The sequence below is a fragment of the Heteronotia binoei genome, chromosome 6 (assembly GCF_032191835.1).
Source record: "Heteronotia binoei isolate CCM8104 ecotype False Entrance Well chromosome 6, APGP_CSIRO_Hbin_v1, whole genome shotgun sequence".
Classification (NCBI taxonomy): domain Eukaryota; kingdom Metazoa; phylum Chordata; class Lepidosauria; order Squamata; family Gekkonidae; genus Heteronotia; species Heteronotia binoei.
Genome location: NC_083228.1, coordinates 9,548,665 through 9,566,197, shown reverse-complemented (window position 1 = coordinate 9,566,197; position 17,533 = coordinate 9,548,665). Strand labels below are relative to the sequence as shown.

Genomic DNA, 17,533 nt, shown 5'->3' with positions numbered 1-17,533 from the left:
ATCTTGTCAGGTGGAGAGCATTTATTGGAGATAGGTTTCCTAGGCAACCACAAGTCATGGTTGCTGAAGCTGGGAGCACCATAGCTTGTCTTTGGGAGGTACCCTGGGAGCACGAGCATTTCCCTCTCCACTTTGCTGAGTCCCCAAACTGTTTTCAAGATGCACTGGCACAGAAAATTTCTTCTCTGCCACCGCTGCTCAGGGTGTCTCACTGCCCCTGGCGAACGATGGCTGACGGGGGAATTCCCTCAGCTCTGAAATCTCATGGAGGCTTTGATCCTAGGGAAAGATGTCCTTGACTAGCTTCTGTGGGGCCAGTTTCAACCCAAACCGAAGTATCATAGGTGAGCTGAAAGGGAATTATTAGGAACACGTGAGATAGGGCTGCCAGAAGTGACGCCATCGCACCGTCAGCCACTCTAGCCATTTCTAGGGAAACTCTGTGGTTTTCCCAGATGCTCTAGCCATTTGGGAGGGAAAACTCTATGATACAAGAGGAGAATGCAGGGGACTTGGCAACCCTAATAAGAGAAAATGAGAGAAGCCCTGTTGGATCAGGCCAATGGCCCATCCAGTCCAACAGTCTGTCACACAGTGGCCAAAAAACCAGGTGCCATCAGGAGGTCCATCAGTGGGGCCAGGACACTAGAAGCCCTCCCACTGTTGCCCCACCCCCCCCAAGCACCAAGAATACAGAGCATCACTTGCCCCAGACAAAGAGTTCCAACAATGCACTGCGGCTAACAGCCGCTGATGGACCTCTGCTCCATATGTTGATCCAATCCCCTCTTGAATCTGTCTATGCTTGTATTGATTTTAGGGTTGCCAGCTCTGGATTGTAAAATCCCTGGAGAACTTTTTTTTTTTTGGGGGGGGGGGTGGAACCCAGGGAGGGCAGGGTTTGGGGAGGGGAGGGACCTCATAGTCTTATAATGCCATAGAGCAGGGGTGTCAAACATGCTGTTCGGGGGCCGAATCAGGCCCCCCAGAGTGCTCCTATCAGGCCCCCAAACAACTGACTGTTATCTGCTTCCTTCTCCCTATATCTTGCTTCCTTCTGCATAACAGCTTGCTTTGCAAGGCTTGCTCAATCGCACAGGAGCTACATAGCAAGGCCTCTATTTTCTCCATTGGCTGAGGCGCCTCCCTAGGGGAGGAAGGGGGGTGAGGAATAGCTTGCTTTGCCAGGCTCTCTCAATTGCACAGCAGAGCTACTGAGCCAGAGCTTCCTTTGCCCAGTTCCCTGGATCCCATGGGAGAAATACAAAGAAAGCATTTTTAAGACCAATGACTGCTACCGTTTTAAGCACGTTTTAAGTTTTTTTTAAAAAATATATATATTCATGTTTGTCTGTGTTCTTTATAAAAATTTGTATCTCTGCTACGCAATTTTAAATAGCATGGCTTGGTCCAACCTGACATGGCCCGGCCCAACAAAGTCTCATTTATGTCAGATCCGGCCCTCATAACTAATGAGTTCGACACCCCTGCCCTAGAGTCCACCTTCCAAAGAAGTCAGTTTCTCCGGGGGAGCTGATCTCTGCCAGCTGGAGGTCAGTTGTAAAAACCGGAGATCTCCAGGCCCCACCTGGAGGCTGGCAACCCTGGGGGGCTTTCATGAGTTGGAGCTCTTTAAGACACCTTTTTACCAGGGTGCCAAGTGTCTGCTGTTGGACTTGCAGACTCCAGCACTTAATGCTACCTTCAGAAAGCTCAAATAAACAAGGGAGCTTCCTGCTACGTTGTTCACGCCAGCCTAAACTTGCTTATGACTCAGCTGACCTCTTCCTGCTACATGCTGTGAAGTCTGCAGCCCCAGGAATGGGCAGGGGAGGGAAAGGACCCCAGCGATTGGGTGTGGGTGTTTTCAGGCCCAAAGGCTGGAGAGCAGCAGCAGATGCTTAGATGTTGAAGGTGTTGCCAAGGGAGGCCTGCCCAGTTTCTGTCTGGCAGCAGTGCTGTTTACTGGCACGCTAGGGTGCCAAGACTGTTTTGGCCAAAAACAAGAGGATGCGAAGAAGATGATTTGGTTACGTTTCCAACAGGGCGCGTGCGCATGCAGGCGCAAACCCTACCGAAAAAGAAATCATTTTAAACAGGTCTCGGATTCAGCGGGAGCTCACAGGAGCACAGCTCCTGAACTTTTCTGAGAGTTCCACCTCCTCCTTCCCACCTTGTCCATTGAATAGGATGTGCAGCTGCATAACAATCCCTGGATGAGCTCCACCACCTCTTTTTCTACAAAACGACCCCTGGTTTTAAATGTTCTTTAGTGGTCAACTCTAAGGATTTGGAGGGGTTTTTCCCGAGCTGGAGGAAATGCCCCCACCTCCCTGGAGAAAAAAAAAAAACATGATTGAGGGTTGGAGCACCTTCTTGAGAGCCAGTGTAGTGTAGTGGTTAAGTGCGTGGACTTCTATCTGGGAGAACCTGGTTTGATTCCCCCACTCCTCCACTTGCAACTGCTGGAATGGCCTTGGGTCAGCCATAACTCTCGGAGGAATTGTCCTTGAAAGGGCAGCTGCTGTGAGAGCCCTCTCAGCCCCACCCACCTCACAGGGTGTCTGTTGTGGGCGGGGCGGGGGGGAAGGTAAAAGGAAATTGTGACCATTCTGAGACTCTGAGATTCAGAGTATAGGGCGGGATATTAATCCAATATCTTCTTCATCTTCTATGAGGAAGGGCTGAAGAGTTTGGAATTTTTCAGTTGAGAAAAGAGACAGCAGGGGTGGGGGTCATGAGACAGGTTTATACAATTATGTGCGGGGTGGAGAGAGTTGACAAACAGAATTTTTCCTCTGTCTCCCAAAATACTAAAACTCAAGGACATCCAGTGAAGCAGTAATTTCAGAAAGCCTAGGGGCTTATACAATTATGTAACTGAAATGATGCGTACATGTTTGCCGATGCATGTGTATAAGAAAAAAGTTTAAAAAAAATCTATTTTTTAAAAAAATGTAACAATGTATGCTCATTTCTGGAGCAAATCACTCTCTGCATTAAAAAATATGTTCTTTGGCCCATCCTGAACCTTCTGCCTATCAAAGATGTCCTTGAGTTCTAGTATTTTGGGAGACAGTGAAAAAGTTATTTGTCCTCTCTCTCCCCCACCATGCATTATCATGTCCTCCGAGTTGTAAGTGTGCAGTCGCGCAAGGCTGTGAACCAGTTAATTGCTTGGAAAATTCCATCTTTATGAAAACTGCATTTTTAAAGACACATTTTCCAAACCCACAGTATCAGTTTTTCACAAGAAGACTGTAGACATGGAGAAAATATCCCACATCCCTAAGTAGCAGCAGCATTTTGCATCAAGACATGGGCTGTACCACTGGTGCAGTTCGGCAGGGGAAATAACTTTTTAAACTGCCCCTATGTTTTTTTTTTAAAAAGGAGCCCCGTGGCGCCGAGTGGTAAGCTGCAGTACTGCAGTCCAAACTCTGCTGGGTTAGAATGGATAAAAGGAAGTGCTTCTTCACCCCAAGGGTGATGAACACATGGAATTCACTGACACAGGAAGTGGTGACGTTTGCAAGCATAGATAGCTTCAAGAGGGGATCAGATAAACATATAGAGCAGAGGTCCATCAGTGGCTATTAGCCACAAGATATAGATGAAACTCTCTGGGGCAAGTGATGCTCTGTATTCTTGGTGCTTGGGGGGGAGCAACAGTGGGAGGGCTACTAGTGTCCTGGCCCCACTGGTGGACCTCCTGATGGCACCTGTTTTTTATGGCCACTGTGTGACACAGAGTGTTGGACTGGATGGGCCATTGACCTGATCCAACATGGCTTCTCTTATGTTCTTATGTGACACAGAGCGTTGGACTAGATGGGCCACTGGCCTGATCCAATATGGCTTCTCTTATGTTCTTATGTGACACAGATTGCTGGACTGGATGGGCCATTGGCCTGATCCAACAGGGCTTCTCTTATGTTCTTATGTACTCTCATCAAAATTTTGCTCTCTGCCAATGGAAGAATACAACTTTATTATTTTACTTCCTTGACCAATATTACAGATGAAAGTGAGACACACACAAAAATGTTTCATCTGGCACTGTTCCACTTGTCACTTTTGGAGGAGCTCAGATCTCTGTGCTTCAGTAGCATACCAAACAGCATAGCAGATAAAAAGAAAGAAAAATATTTTGCTGCTGCCCCGATCTGTTCTGAGATGTTAGCAGACCTGCGCTAGAAGTCATCACGCTGACATTATTTATTTGGCCTGGAGATACTATAAGGTGGCAGGGAATTTTGCTTGCGTAAGCAAAGATGTTAGGCAAGCCAGAGATCACAGAAGGCAGGTGGAAACGGCGCCCAGGTGCATCGGCTAAGAAGTTTTTGTCAGTCTCTGCTCGGTGAGGAATGCCAAAGGAAGATCAAGGGGTGCGGCATACCCACACGAGCAGCGTGACTCCTCGCACCAGGGTTCATGACTTGGCGTTTGAGGTCAACCCTGAGCAGTGTATCAAGTTGACATTAGAGCAACAAGTAGGATCGGTGCCGACTCATGCAGTTGTGACCCTGTCAGGCCTCCTTATTTATTTAAAACATTTTCATGCCGCCTTGCCATCTGATCAAGGCTGTGCATGCAGAAGGGCTTGAACAATCACAAACGACATTTAGAATGCTCCAGGCATGAGGTGGTTTGTCATTGCCTGCCTCTGCATAGCAGGCTCAGGTCTTCCTTGGCGGTCTCCCAGCCAAATACTGACACCAGGTCCCACCCTGCTTAGCTTCTCAGATCAGGTCACAAGAACGTAAGAGAAGCCATGTTGGATCAGGCCAATGGCCCTTCCAGTTCAATACTCTGTGTCACATAAGAACATAAGAGAAGCCATGTTGGATCAGGCCAATGGCCCATCCAGTCCAACACTCTGTGTCACATAAGAACATAAGAGAAGCCATGTTGGATCAGGCCAATGGCCCATCCAGTCCAACACTCTGTGTCACACATAAGAACATAAGAGAAGCCCTGTTGGATCAGGCCAATGGCCCATGCAGTCCAACACTCTGTGTCACATAAGAACATAAGAGAAGCCCTGTTGGATCAGGCCAATGGCCCATCCAGTCCAACACTCTGTGTCACATAAGAACATAAGAGAAGCCCTGTTGGATCAGGCCAATGGCCCATCCAGTCCAACACTCTGTGTCACATAAGAACATAAGAGAAGCCCTGTTGGATCAGGCCAATGGCCCATGCAGTCCAACACTCTGTGTCACATAAGAACATAAGAGAAGCCCTGTTGGATCAGGCCAATGGCCCATGCAGTCCAACACTCTGTGTCACATAAGAACATAAGAGAAGCCCTGTTGGATCAGGCCAATGGCCCATCCAGTCCAACACTCTGTGTCACATAAGAACATAAGAGAAGCCCTGTTGGATCAGGCCAATGGCCCATGCAGTCCAACACTCTGTGTCACATAAGAACATAAGAGAAGCCCTGTTGGATCAGGCCAATGGCCCATCCAGTCCAACACTCTGTGTCACATAAGAACATAAGAGAAGCCATGTTGGATCAGGCCAATGGCCCATCCAGTTCAACACTCTGTGTCACATAAGAACATAAGAGAAGCCATGTTGGATCAGGCCAATGGCCCACCCAGTCCAACACTCTGTGTCACATAAGAACATAAGAGAAGCCCTGTTGGATCAGGCCAATGGCCCATCCAGTCCAACACTCTGTGTCACATAAGAACATAAGAGAAGCCATGTTGGATCAGGCCAGTGGCCCATCCAGTCCAACACTCTGTGTCACATAAGAACATAAGAGAAGCCATGTTGGATCAGGCCAATGGCCCTTCCGGTTCAATACTCTGCATCACATAAGAGAAGCCATGTTGGATCAGGCCAATGGCCCTTCCGGTTCAATACTCTGCATCACATAAGAGAAGCCATGTTGGATCAGGCCAATGGCCCTTCCGGTTCAATACTCTGCATCACATAAGAGAAGCCATGTTGGATCAGGCCAATGGCCCCTCCAGTCCAACACTCTGTGTCACATAAGAACATAAGAGAAGCCCTGTTGGATCAGGCCAATGGCCCATGCAGTCCAACACTCTGTGTCACATAAGAACATAAGAGAAGCCCTGTTGGATCAGGCCAATGGCCCATGCAGTCCAACACTCTGTGTCACATAAGAACATAAGAGAAGCCCTGTTGGATCAGGCCAATGGCCCATCCAGTCCAACACTCTGTGTCACATAAGAACATAAGAGAAGCCCTGTTGGATCAGGCCAATGGCCCATGCAGTCCAACACTCTGTGTCACATAAGAACATAAGAGAAGCCCTGTTGGATCAGGCCAATGGCCCATCCAGTCCAACACTCTGTGTCACATAAGAACATAAGAGAAGCCATGTTGGATCAGGCCAATGGCCCATCCAGTTCAACACTCTGTGTCACATAAGAACATAAGAGAAGCCATGTTGGATCAGGCCAATGGCCCACCCAGTCCAACACTCTGTGTCACATAAGAACATAAGAGAAGCCCTGTTGGATCAGGCCAATGGCCCATCCAGTCCAACACTCTGTGTCACATAAGAACATAAGAGAAGCCATGTTGGATCAGGCCAGTGGCCCATCCAGTCCAACACTCTGTGTCACATAAGAACATAAGAGAAGCCATGTTGGATCAGGCCAATGGCCCTTCCGGTTCAATACTCTGCATCACATAAGAGAAGCCATGTTGGATCAGGCCAATGGCCCTTCCGGTTCAATACTCTGCATCACATAAGAGAAGCCATGTTGGATCAGGCCAATGGCCCTTCCGGTTCAATACTCTGCATCACATAAGAGAAGCCATGTTGGATCAGGCCAATGGCCCCTCCAGTCCAACACTCTGTGTCACATAAGAACATAAGAGAAGCCATGTTGGATCAGGCCAATGGCCCATCCAGTTCAATACTCTGCATCACATAAGAGAAGCCCTGTTGGATCAGGCCAATGGCCCCTCCAGTCCAACACTCTGTGTCACATAAGAACATAAGAGAAGCCCTGTTGGATCAGGCCAAGGCTCATCCAGTCCAACACTCTGTGTCACATAAGAACATAAGAGAAGCCCTGTTGGATCAGGCCAATGGCCCATCCAGTCCAACACTCTGTATCACATAAGAACAAAAGAGAAGCCCTGTTGGATCAGGCCAATGGCCCATCCAGCCAACACGCTGTGTCACATAAGAACATAAGAGAAGCCATGTTGGACCAGGCCAGTGGCCCATCCAGTTCAATACCCTGTGTCACACGGTGGCCAAAAAACCAGGTGCCATCAGGAGGTCCACCAGTGGAGCCAGGACACTAGAAGCCCTCCCACTGTTGCCCCTCCTCCCAAGCACCAAGAATACAGAGCACCACTGCCCCAGACAGAGAGTTCTACGCTGTGGCTAATAGCCACTGATGGACCTCTGCTCCATAGGGTGATCCAATCCCCTCTTGAAGCTGGCTATGCTTGTAGCCGCCACCACCTCCTGTGGCAGTGAATTCCATAATTTATTGAGCCAGTACCCGCTGGGTGTTGCAAGGAAACAAACTGCCCTTTGTTTTGGGCAGGTGCTTAAAATAAACTGTTGTGCCTAGGCAATCTAGAATGCTTAATGATCATATCCACAAAAGTTCATCAACATTTGGGGCAAAAATATAAGGCATATATATGAAGTTACTCTATCCTGCTCTGAAATTCCTCAAAACGAATGTTTGCACTTGCTGAGCAATCTCAAATTTTCTACAATTTTTTTTGTAGCAGGAACTCCTTTGCATATTAGGCCGCACCCATCTGATGTAGCCAGTCCTCCAGGAGCTTACAGCAGGCCCTGTACGAAGAGCCCTTTAAGCTCTTAGAAGATTGGCTATATCAGGGGTATGTGGCCTAATATGCAAAGGAGTCCCTCCTACAAAAAAGCCTTGAATTTATTAAAGCACCCAAACAAATCAAACCAAAACCACTACCTATTTTTTTTAATGCATCAGGAAAATGGAACTGTCAAGAAAAATCATCAGCCAGATGACCCAGAATCTGCTGGTGACCCTCTCCGCCCGCAACCAGTACCAGGAGATCCGAGAGAAGTTCCGTCAGCCCGTGACCGACAAAGGCGCCATCTTGAAAACGAAGCCACAGTCATCGCAAAAGGACATCCTGAGTGTGTGCTGTGATCCGTTGGTTCTCGCTCAGCAGCTGACGCACATTGAACTGGTGAGTGGGCCCCTTCTCTTATGCTCGAGTCGAAGACGTGGTGGCAAACAATGCTTTGGCTCCTTTGAGTTGCACCCCAATCTCTGAGAAAAAGAAGCCCTAGAACTTCAGAAGGTAAAGGAGAAAGGAGCCACAGCAGCTACAGAGATAACGTTGCCAGATCTGCATTCCAAGGTGCTCACGGAGCATTCCAAAGTGCTCACAGGCTCAAACGTTTGGGGAAAGCAAAGGAAAGGTCCCCTGTGCAAGCACCAGTCATTTCTAACTCTGGGGTGACGTTGCTTTTACAACATTTTCGTGGCAGACTTTTTACGGGGTGGTTTGCCATTGCCTTCCCCAGTCATCGACACTTCCCTCCCAGCAAGCTGGGGACTCATTTGACTGACCTCAGAAGGATGGAAGGCTGAGTCAACCTGGAGCCGGCTGCCTGAAAACCCAGCTTCCGCCAGGGATCGAACTCGGGTCATGAGAAGAGCTTAGGACTGCAGTACTGCAGCTTTACCACTCTGTGCCATGGGGCTCTGTAAAGTTTGGGGACCCCTGCACTATATCAAGGAAGCTTTTACCCACCTGTCTACCTCCTGGTTAGCAACTGGCAATCCATTTTGGCCCATTCCTGCCCTTTCCACAAACAGGGACTGAAACAGTTGCAGGAATCAGGCATGGCAGTACAAAAGCGGCTACAGAAACAAGTCATAAGAGAAAGAGCGGTGGGGGGGGGGGTTGGTAGCAGGAACTCATTTGCATATTAGGTCACACATCTCTGATATAGCCAATCCTCCTGGAGTTTACAGTAGGCCCACTGGAAGGACTCGAATTCCTCATTAAAAGAGTGAAAGGACACCCAATTTCTCTTCTACTAGTTTAAATAGCTGGTATTAAGGGGGCAATGTGCCAATCCACAAGGAGCCCCATGGCACAGAGTTGGTAAATCTGCAGTACTGCAGTCAGTACTCTCTGCTCATGACCTGAGTTTGATCCCGGTGGAAGCTGGGTTCAGGTAGCCGGCTCAAGGTTGACTCAGCCTTCCATCCTTCCGAGGTCGGTCAAATGAGGACCCAGCTCGCTGGGGGGAAAGTGTAGAGGACTGGGGAAGGCAAGGGCAAACCACCCCGTAAAAAGTCTGCTGTGAAAACATAATGCGACATCATCTCAGAGTCGGAAACGGACTGGTGCTTGCACAGGGGACTACCTTTACTTTCTTGTGCATATCCACAGCCCTGCTGACCCCCCCGCCCCCCCCCCAAATAAATCTTCAAAGTTGTAACCTTCACTATCTTTTCTGTCTTGTTCTGTTCAGGAGAGAGTGAGCAACATTTACCCCGAGGATCTCATGCAAATCGTCAGCCATGTGGACTCCCTGGATAATCACAAGGTGCGTATCAAGCGGGATGAATGGAATGCGGACAGGGCCCAGACAGGGCCACAGGTAAAAAACACACCTGTGCGCAAGGCATCTATGGACTTGCAAAGCACAAGGAATACCTTTCTAGACCCCAAACGTACTCTACGGCTATACTAGATTAGCTGCAGGGGCTTCCTTCAAGGAATCAGAGAAATTATTGTTTGGCAAGTGTGTGGAAAATTGTGTTACCGTACACTGCCAAGAATTCCTCACTGCAGTTTTTTAGATTCCCTGTAGAAAGAGAACAGTTGTTAAACCGGTTGATGTCTGTCGTTTACGGGTTTCCACAGTAGGGAAAGGGAGGGGAACGCCCTAAAACTGGCTCAAAGTCCAGAAATTAACCAGTGCTGACTGGCGCTAAGCCTATCAATTTTCAACTCCTTACCTTTTTTTTTATAGCCCTTTAAACAAAATTTGTGTGATGCTTGCATGGCGGAAAGCGCCATCACCCTGCTGGAATGCAGATTTTGGGGGAGGTTATGAAGGATTACTATATAAGCCTTTATTCAGTCAATTGTTCCTCCCGCCCCCCAAATACTCCAGAAACCCCTGGCTCTTTTGCTCAGTGATGAGGATCCTAAGAGTACTCAAGCATTGCAAAATATGGCTCAGTGCTTTTAAGCCCTTGCATCAAAAAATTAATAAGCATCTTCTGCTACTCAAGATTCATGAATCAATGAATTTTGAGGGGAAGGGGGGGGAAAGGAGAGGGGAGGAAAGGAGGGGAGAGGGAGTGGAGAGGAAAGGAAAGGAGAGGGGAAGGGAGGAGAGGGGAGAAGAAAAAAGGGGAGAGGGGAGAAAAGAAGGGGAGAGGGGGAGGAGAGGAAAGGAAAGGAGGGGAGAGGAGAGGAGAGGAAAGGAAAGAGAAGGAAAGGAAAGAAAGGAAAGGAAAGGAAAGGAAAGGAAAGGGAAAAGGGAGATGAGAGGAAGGAGAGGGGAAAGGAGGGGAGAGGAGAGGAAAGGGGAGAGGAGGGAAAGAAAGGAAAGCAGGGGAGAGGAGAGGAAAGGAGAGGGGAGGGGAGGGAAGGGAAAGAGAGGAGAGGGGAGGAAAGGAGGGGAGAGGAGAGGGGAAGAAAGAAGGGGAGAGGAGAGAAAAGGAGAGGGGAGGGAAAGAGAGGAGAGGGGAGGAAAGGAGGGGAGAGGGGAGGAGAAGAAAGGAAAAGCCATCAAGTTTCAGCCAACTTATAGCTACCCCAAGGGGTTTCCAAGGCAAAGGTGGTTTTCTGCCTCTGTGTCATGTCCTCTAGTATTCCTTCGTGGTCTCCAATCCAAATACTGACTTGGACCAACCCTGCTTAGCTTCTGAGACTAGATGAGATTGGGCTAGCCAGGTCAGGGCAGGTGAACAAAGGTGGTTTGCCGTTGCTTGCCTCTGGAAAGTGACCCTGGGCTTCCTTGGTGGTCTCCCATCGAAGCAGTAGCCAGGGCTGACCCTGCTCAGCGTCTGAGATCTGACAAGATGGCACTTAGCATTTTAGAGGCTTCAAAATAGGCTCACTAATCCTTGCATTGAGCCTAGAACTTCCCTTTTACTGTGTGGGTGTTGCCGAGAGCGAGCACCACGCAAGACAGCGGTCGTAGAAGACCCGAGTTCGAATCCCCACCCTGCCCTGGAAGCTCACTGGGCGGCCTTCAGCCAGTCACGCACAGTCAGCCTAACGCACCTCACAGGATAAAATGGAGAGGAGGGCGACGTAAGCTGCTTCGGAGTCCCTCGCTGGGGAGAAAGATGAAGTAAATAAGTGTGCAGATAAACAGAAGCTGTCCAAGGTCACTTTGTGAAGAGAAGATCCAGGTGGGCAGCCGTGTTGGTCTGAAGCAGTAGAACAAAGTGGGAGTCAAGTGGCACCTTTAAGACTAACAAAGTTTTATTCAGAATGTAAGTTTTCGTGTGTTCTAAAAAATCGTTGGTCTTAAAGGTGACGCTTGTCTCCTACTTTGTTCTTTTGTGAGATAAGGTTTGCATGGGGGGGGGGCTGCTCTCAGCTCCGTCTCTCCGTCACTGTGCCACACAAGCTCTCAAGTGTTTTTTTCTTTTCAAATCTTGAATTCGCTGCCGGCCTCCTGTGTCAATTAGCTGGCTTTCCCCGAGCTCCTACAACCAGGAAGCTGAATGGCCACAAAAGAATGAATGACTTAAATATTGAATGCCGCCTGTCAAGTTATTTACTCTCCTGAGAATGGAATGCAAAGAAGTCCGAGATTGTAGCCCGCAGGCTTTAGCCGCTTAATTCGGGAATGTTTTTTCGAGCTTCCTGAACTGGAAAACAACAGAGCTGTGATGACATGGGAGAGAGAGAGAGATGCATATTACGTCCCTGCCTAAGCCAATTGCACTAACTTCTTGCTAGCTACTAGGGTTGCCAAGTCCAATTCAAGAAATATCTGGGGACTCTGGGGGTGGAGCCAGGAGACTTTGGGGGAGGAGCCAGGAGCAAGGTTGTGGCAAGCATCATTAAACTCCAACGGGAGTTCTGGCCATCACATTTAAAGGGACCGCACACCTGTTAAATGCCTTCCTTCCATAGGAAATAATGATCTTCTTTTGGGGCTCATAAAATTGGACCCTTTGGTCCAATCCTTTTGAAACCTGGGGGGTATTTTGGGGAGAGGCACTGGATGTTACACTGAAAATTTGGTGCCTCTATCTTAAAAAGCAACCCACCCAGAGCCCCAGATACCCATGGATCAATTCTCTATTATTTCCTATGGGAATAAGTCTCCATAGGGAATAATAGAGTTCCCAGCAGACATTTCCCTCCCTCCCCCCACTTTCTGATGCCCCTGAAACAGGGGGAGGGCCTCCAAACCAGGGGATCCCCTGCCTCCACCTGGGAATTGGCAACCCTACTAGCTGCCTTGCATCTTTACCCAAAGGCTCGGCTTCCAGAATGCCAGACCAGAAGAGCTCTTTTTTCATGCTTTATGAGGCCTGAACGTCAGGGAACCACCCAAAAAATTCCTTTCGCCAAGTCCTGCGATAGCCCCTGGCATCTCGCCCTTTGTCCCTTTGCTTTGCGCGACCGGGCAGATGCTCTCCCAGCTGTGCGTGGGGTTACTTCCCCCGCAACCAGCTCCCCGGAGGCTGAAAGAACACATCGAAAGGGTGCCCTGAGCAGGCAGTTTTCTTCTCTGCAACTTAGCAATTATGGAACTCGGAGGTCAAGGAAACCGGCTCCGGGGCTGGGATTGTCTAGACATAACAACTCGAAAAGATTAAATACCATAATTCACACAAGTGCTTATTATTTTGAACTTTAGTTCTTGCCAGCCCCTTCAGCTCCTCCGGCATCCTTGATTTTTAGCCTCCCTTCAAGGTGAAAGGCAATTGCAGGTTCCTGGTTGCTATTTGCCAGGGGGGACTGAAAGATTGCACAGGCATGCATTGTGAAGACACGGCGACAACAATAATGGAGGTCCACGCACAGAACCAGCATTGCATAGTGACTATAGCAGGGATGTCAAACATGTGGCCCTGGGGGCCAAGTCAGGCCCTTGGAGGGCTCCTATCAGGTCCCTGAGCAACTGGCTGTCATCTGCTTCCTTCTCCCTCTCTCTTGCTTCCTTCTGCATCACAGCTTGCTTTGCAAGGCTTGCCCAATCACACAGGAGCTACAGAACAAAACCTCTATTTTCTCCATTGGCTGAGGCTCCTTCCTTGGGGAGGAAGGGAGAGCTTGCCTTGCCAGGCTCTCTCAGTTGCATAGCAGAGCTACTGAGCCAAGCCTCTCTTCCTTCGATTGGCTGAGGCTCCTCCCCCTGCTGGTCCCCTGGGGAAGGAAGGAAAGAACCAGAGCTTCTTTTGCCCAGTTCCCTGGATCCCATGGGAGAGATACAAAGAAAGCACCTTTAAGACCAATGAGTGCTAATGTTTTAAGCATGTTTTATTTTAAGTTTTAAAATATTGAATTGTGCTTGTCTGCATCCGTTATAAAGTTTATATATCTCTACTACCTGGCATTACATTTTATGACATTCATGGCCCAGCCCAATAAGGTCACATTTATGTCGGATCCGGCCCTCATAACAACCGAGTTTGACACACCTGGTCTAAGGAACAGCATTTCTCGGGAGCAAGCACACCAAGTAGAAAGAGCCCAGCAGGAATTCATTTGCATATTAGGCCACATCCCCTGATGTCACCATTGTTTTTCATAGAAAAAGCCCAGCAGGAGCTCATTTGTATATTAGGCCACACCTCCTGTCAGCAAGCCGGCTGGAGCAGCGTTCCTGTATGTTCCTGCTTAAAAACAAAAAGCACTCACACCTTGCTGTTTCTTTTCCAGTGCCGAGGCGACGTCACCAAGACCTACAACCTGGAAGCCTACGACAACTGGTTCAATTGCCTCAGCATGCTGGTGGCCACGGAGATCTGTAAGGCAAGTGTTGGCTTTATGTCCATCAACTTCCGCTAGGAGTTTTGCACTCCTGTTCTTCCACAGTGAAGGAGATTCCATCCGGCTCTTCGTCAAGGGCCAAGATCATCAATTCATATGGCTCCATTCCATGCCTTGTTGGTATAGTCACATGGGGCAAGTGATGCTCTGTATTCTTGGTGCTAGGGAGGGACAACAGTGTGAGGACTTCAAGTGTCTTGGCCCCACTGATGGACCTCCTGATGGCACCTGGTTTCTTTGGCCACTGTGTGACACAGAGTGTTGGACTGGATGGGCCATTGGCCTGATCCAACAGGGCTTCTCTTATGTTCTTATGTGACAGAGTGTTGGACTGGATGAGCCTTGGCCTGATCCAACAGGGCTTCTCTTATGTTCTTATGTGACACAGAGTGTTGGACTGGATGAGCCTTGGCCTGATCCAACAGGGCTTCTCTTATGTTCTTATGTGACACAGAGTGTTGGACTGGATGAGCCTTGGCCTGATCCAACAGGGCTTCTTTTATGTTCTTATGTGACACAGAGTGTTGGACTGGCTGGGCCATTGGCCTGATCCAACATGGTTTCTGTGATGTTCTTATGGGACCACACCACCATGGGAGCCCTGTAGGGGATGGCAACCTTTTTACATCGCAAAGCCCCAAGTGATATCATTCTGTGACCTCGAAGAGATTGGAAACCTGTGCTGAAAATCACAAAAGGAAATTCAACATTCTGCAGTGAGACGAAAAACATCAAGCCCGTAGGTACAGGAAGGGGTTGCTTGACCACTAGCTGCATTCTTAGAAAAGGATCTCAAGATGACGGTTGCTCAGGAGCCAGAAGTGTGATGGAGAGCCAGCTTGGTGTAGCGGTTAAGTGCACGGACTCTTATCCGGGAGAACCGGGCTTGATTCCCCACTCCTCCACTTGCAGCTACTGGAATGGCCTTGAGTCAGCCATAGCTCTGGCAGAGTTGTCCTTGAAAGGGCAGCTTCCGTGAGACCCCTCTGAGCCCCACCCACCTCACAGGATGTCTGTTGTGGGGGAGGAAGGTAAAGGAGATTGTGAGCCGCTCTGGGACTCTTCGGAGTGGAGGGCGGGATATAAATCCAATATCTTCATCCACCTCACAGGGTGTCTGTTGTGGGAGAGGAAGGTAAAGGAGACTGTGAGCTGCTCTGAGACTCTTCGGAGTGGAGGGCGGGATATAAATCCAATATCTTCATCTACCTCACAGGGTGTCTGTTGTGGGGGAGGAAGGGAAAGGAGATTGTGAGCCGCTCTGAGACTCTTCGGAGTGGAGGGCGGGATATAAATCCAATATCTTCATCTACCTCACAGGGTGTCTGTTGTGGGGGAGGAAGGTAAAGGAGATGGTGAGCCGCTCTGAGACTCTAAGTGGAGGGCAGGATATAAATCCAATATCTTCTTCTTCTTCTTCTAATGTGATTTTCAACCCCAATCGCAGATATTTCGTACCCACGTCATGAGTAGTAGTTATGTACTTTACACTGGTCAGAACCGGTTGGGAACGCTTTGTCCAGTTTGGGGCACTGGACAGGCTCACCGGAGGGCAACCAAGATATCTAGAGCTTTGTAACAAGACCTGCGTGGAAATCTGGAAGGAAACAAGTACGGTTAAAAAAGTCTTACAAAAGACAAGATTGCGCTCTCCAGCCGCCTCAAAGGCAAGGAAGAGGGTGGGAGCTCCTGGGCCAGGGGCTGAAACAAGATCTAACACAGACAGATCAAGACGGGGAGCTTCAGGGCTCATTTTGTAGCAGGAGCTCCTTTGCATACTAGGCCACACACACCCCGACGTAGCGAATCCTCCTGGAGCTTACAGTAGGCCCTGTAAGCTCCTGCAAGCAGACATTTTCCTCCCTCCCGCCCACTTTCTGATGAACCTGAAATGGGGGGAGGGTCTCCAAACGGGGGGATCCCCTGCCCCCACCTGGGGACCACAGCACCCTAATATATATGTACCCCCTCTCTCTCTCTCCCTCCTATAAACGCTGGTTTATAAACAGCTGGCTTTTGCAGCCTGCATCTTGGTAGCTATGGAAACCAGAGCTGCTTCCCTCCTCCACAGCGTGTCTTCTAGCACTTTCTGTTCCTGAGAGACTAGCTGGTGCGGAATGGGGGCTGTTCCCGTCCCCCACCGCTGGTCACAGATCTGAGACTCATGGACCATCGTTTCCAAAGGCTTAGATTTCTCATGGCAGGCCATCCAAAGGAGACTTGTAACAAGAGCTCTGTCAGCTCCTGGAGGATTGGCTTCATCAGGGGTGTGTGGCCTAATATGCAAAGGAGTCCCTGCTACAAGAAAAAGCCCTGCATTTAGCCAATTTTTAGATCATTTTTTCCCTGCCCCTGGCAGCACATACATTCTCCCTCCCCACCACCTCATGTTACAACAGCCCTGTGAGGTTGGCTAGGTCGAGAGGGACTGGCCAAAGGTGGTCTTGTGAAAGGTCAGGGGGCTAGACTTTGTCCAAGGAGACACGATCAGCCCTGAAGCTCATTGGTCGGTCCTGATCACAGCCCACCTCATGTATCTCTCAGGCTGCTCGGAATGATAAAACAACCCTCAGCTTCTTGGGGAAAGAGGAGAAATTTAATAAGATGATAAAAATGACAGGTTACGGGCCAACAACATGTAACTGTTTTGTTAAGAAGACGACCACAGATTTATATCCTGCCCTTCTTTCTGAATTAGCGTCTCAGAGCGGCTTACAATCTCCTTTATCTTCCTCCTCGCAACAGACACCCTGTGAGGTAGGTGGGGCTGAGAGAGCTCTCTCAGAAGCTGCCTTTTCAAGGACAACTCTGCAAGAGCTATGGCTGACCCAAGGCCATTCCAGCAGCTGCAAGTGGAGGAGTGGGGAATCAAACCCGGTTCTCCCAGATCAGAGTCCACGCACTTAACCACTACACCAAACTGGCTCTTCAAGCAAGGAAACCAAGCCAGTTCTTCAGTTGAATATTCTATAACGTTTCGATCAACACGGTGACCCACCTGAACCTATCTTGGAGGTTAGAGTGGCAGACGAGGACCTGAGAGACGCAGGTTTAAATCCCTCACTCTGACATGGATGTTTGCTGGGCAAACTTGGGCCAGTTGCATGCTTTCAGCCTACCCTATCTCACAAGATTGTTGTGAAGATAAAATGGAGGAGAGGAGGATGTTGTAAGCTGCCTTGGGTCCCCGTTGGGAAGAAAGGTGGGGTACAATAAAGTAAATCATAAGATCCCTGATGGGGGAAAAAAATGGTCTCCGCTCTACAGTTCACTTTCTTCACAAGCCAATCACCTCTGGAAAACATACTTGGTGCCAGGGCTTTTGGGGTAGAAAAAGCCCAGCAGGAACTCATTTGCATATTAGGCCACACCCAGTGATACCAAGCCATTCGGAACTGTGTTCTGGTGTGATCCTGCTCCAAAAAAAAGGCCCCGGTTCCTCCTGAAAAGAGTTCTCTCATAGCAGAACAGAAGCACCAATACCTTTCCAAAGAAATGCTCTCCTAAGTTGAGGGTGGTTACATTTCTCTCATTTTGCAAG

General features: G+C 49.0%; 1 protein-coding gene across 1 annotated transcript in view; it reads left to right on the top strand.

Annotated features, from left to right (window-relative positions):
* Positions 1–17,533, top strand: part of RASGEF1A (RasGEF domain family member 1A) — a 157,562-nt gene that overhangs the window by 127,799 nt on the left and 12,230 nt on the right. The window contains 4 exon segments of the mRNA XM_060241033.1: positions 7,968–7,985; positions 7,987–8,190; positions 9,491–9,565; positions 13,882–13,974. Of these exon segments, the coding sequence (XP_060097016.1) occupies positions 7,968–7,985; positions 7,987–8,190; positions 9,491–9,565; positions 13,882–13,974 (390 nt within the window).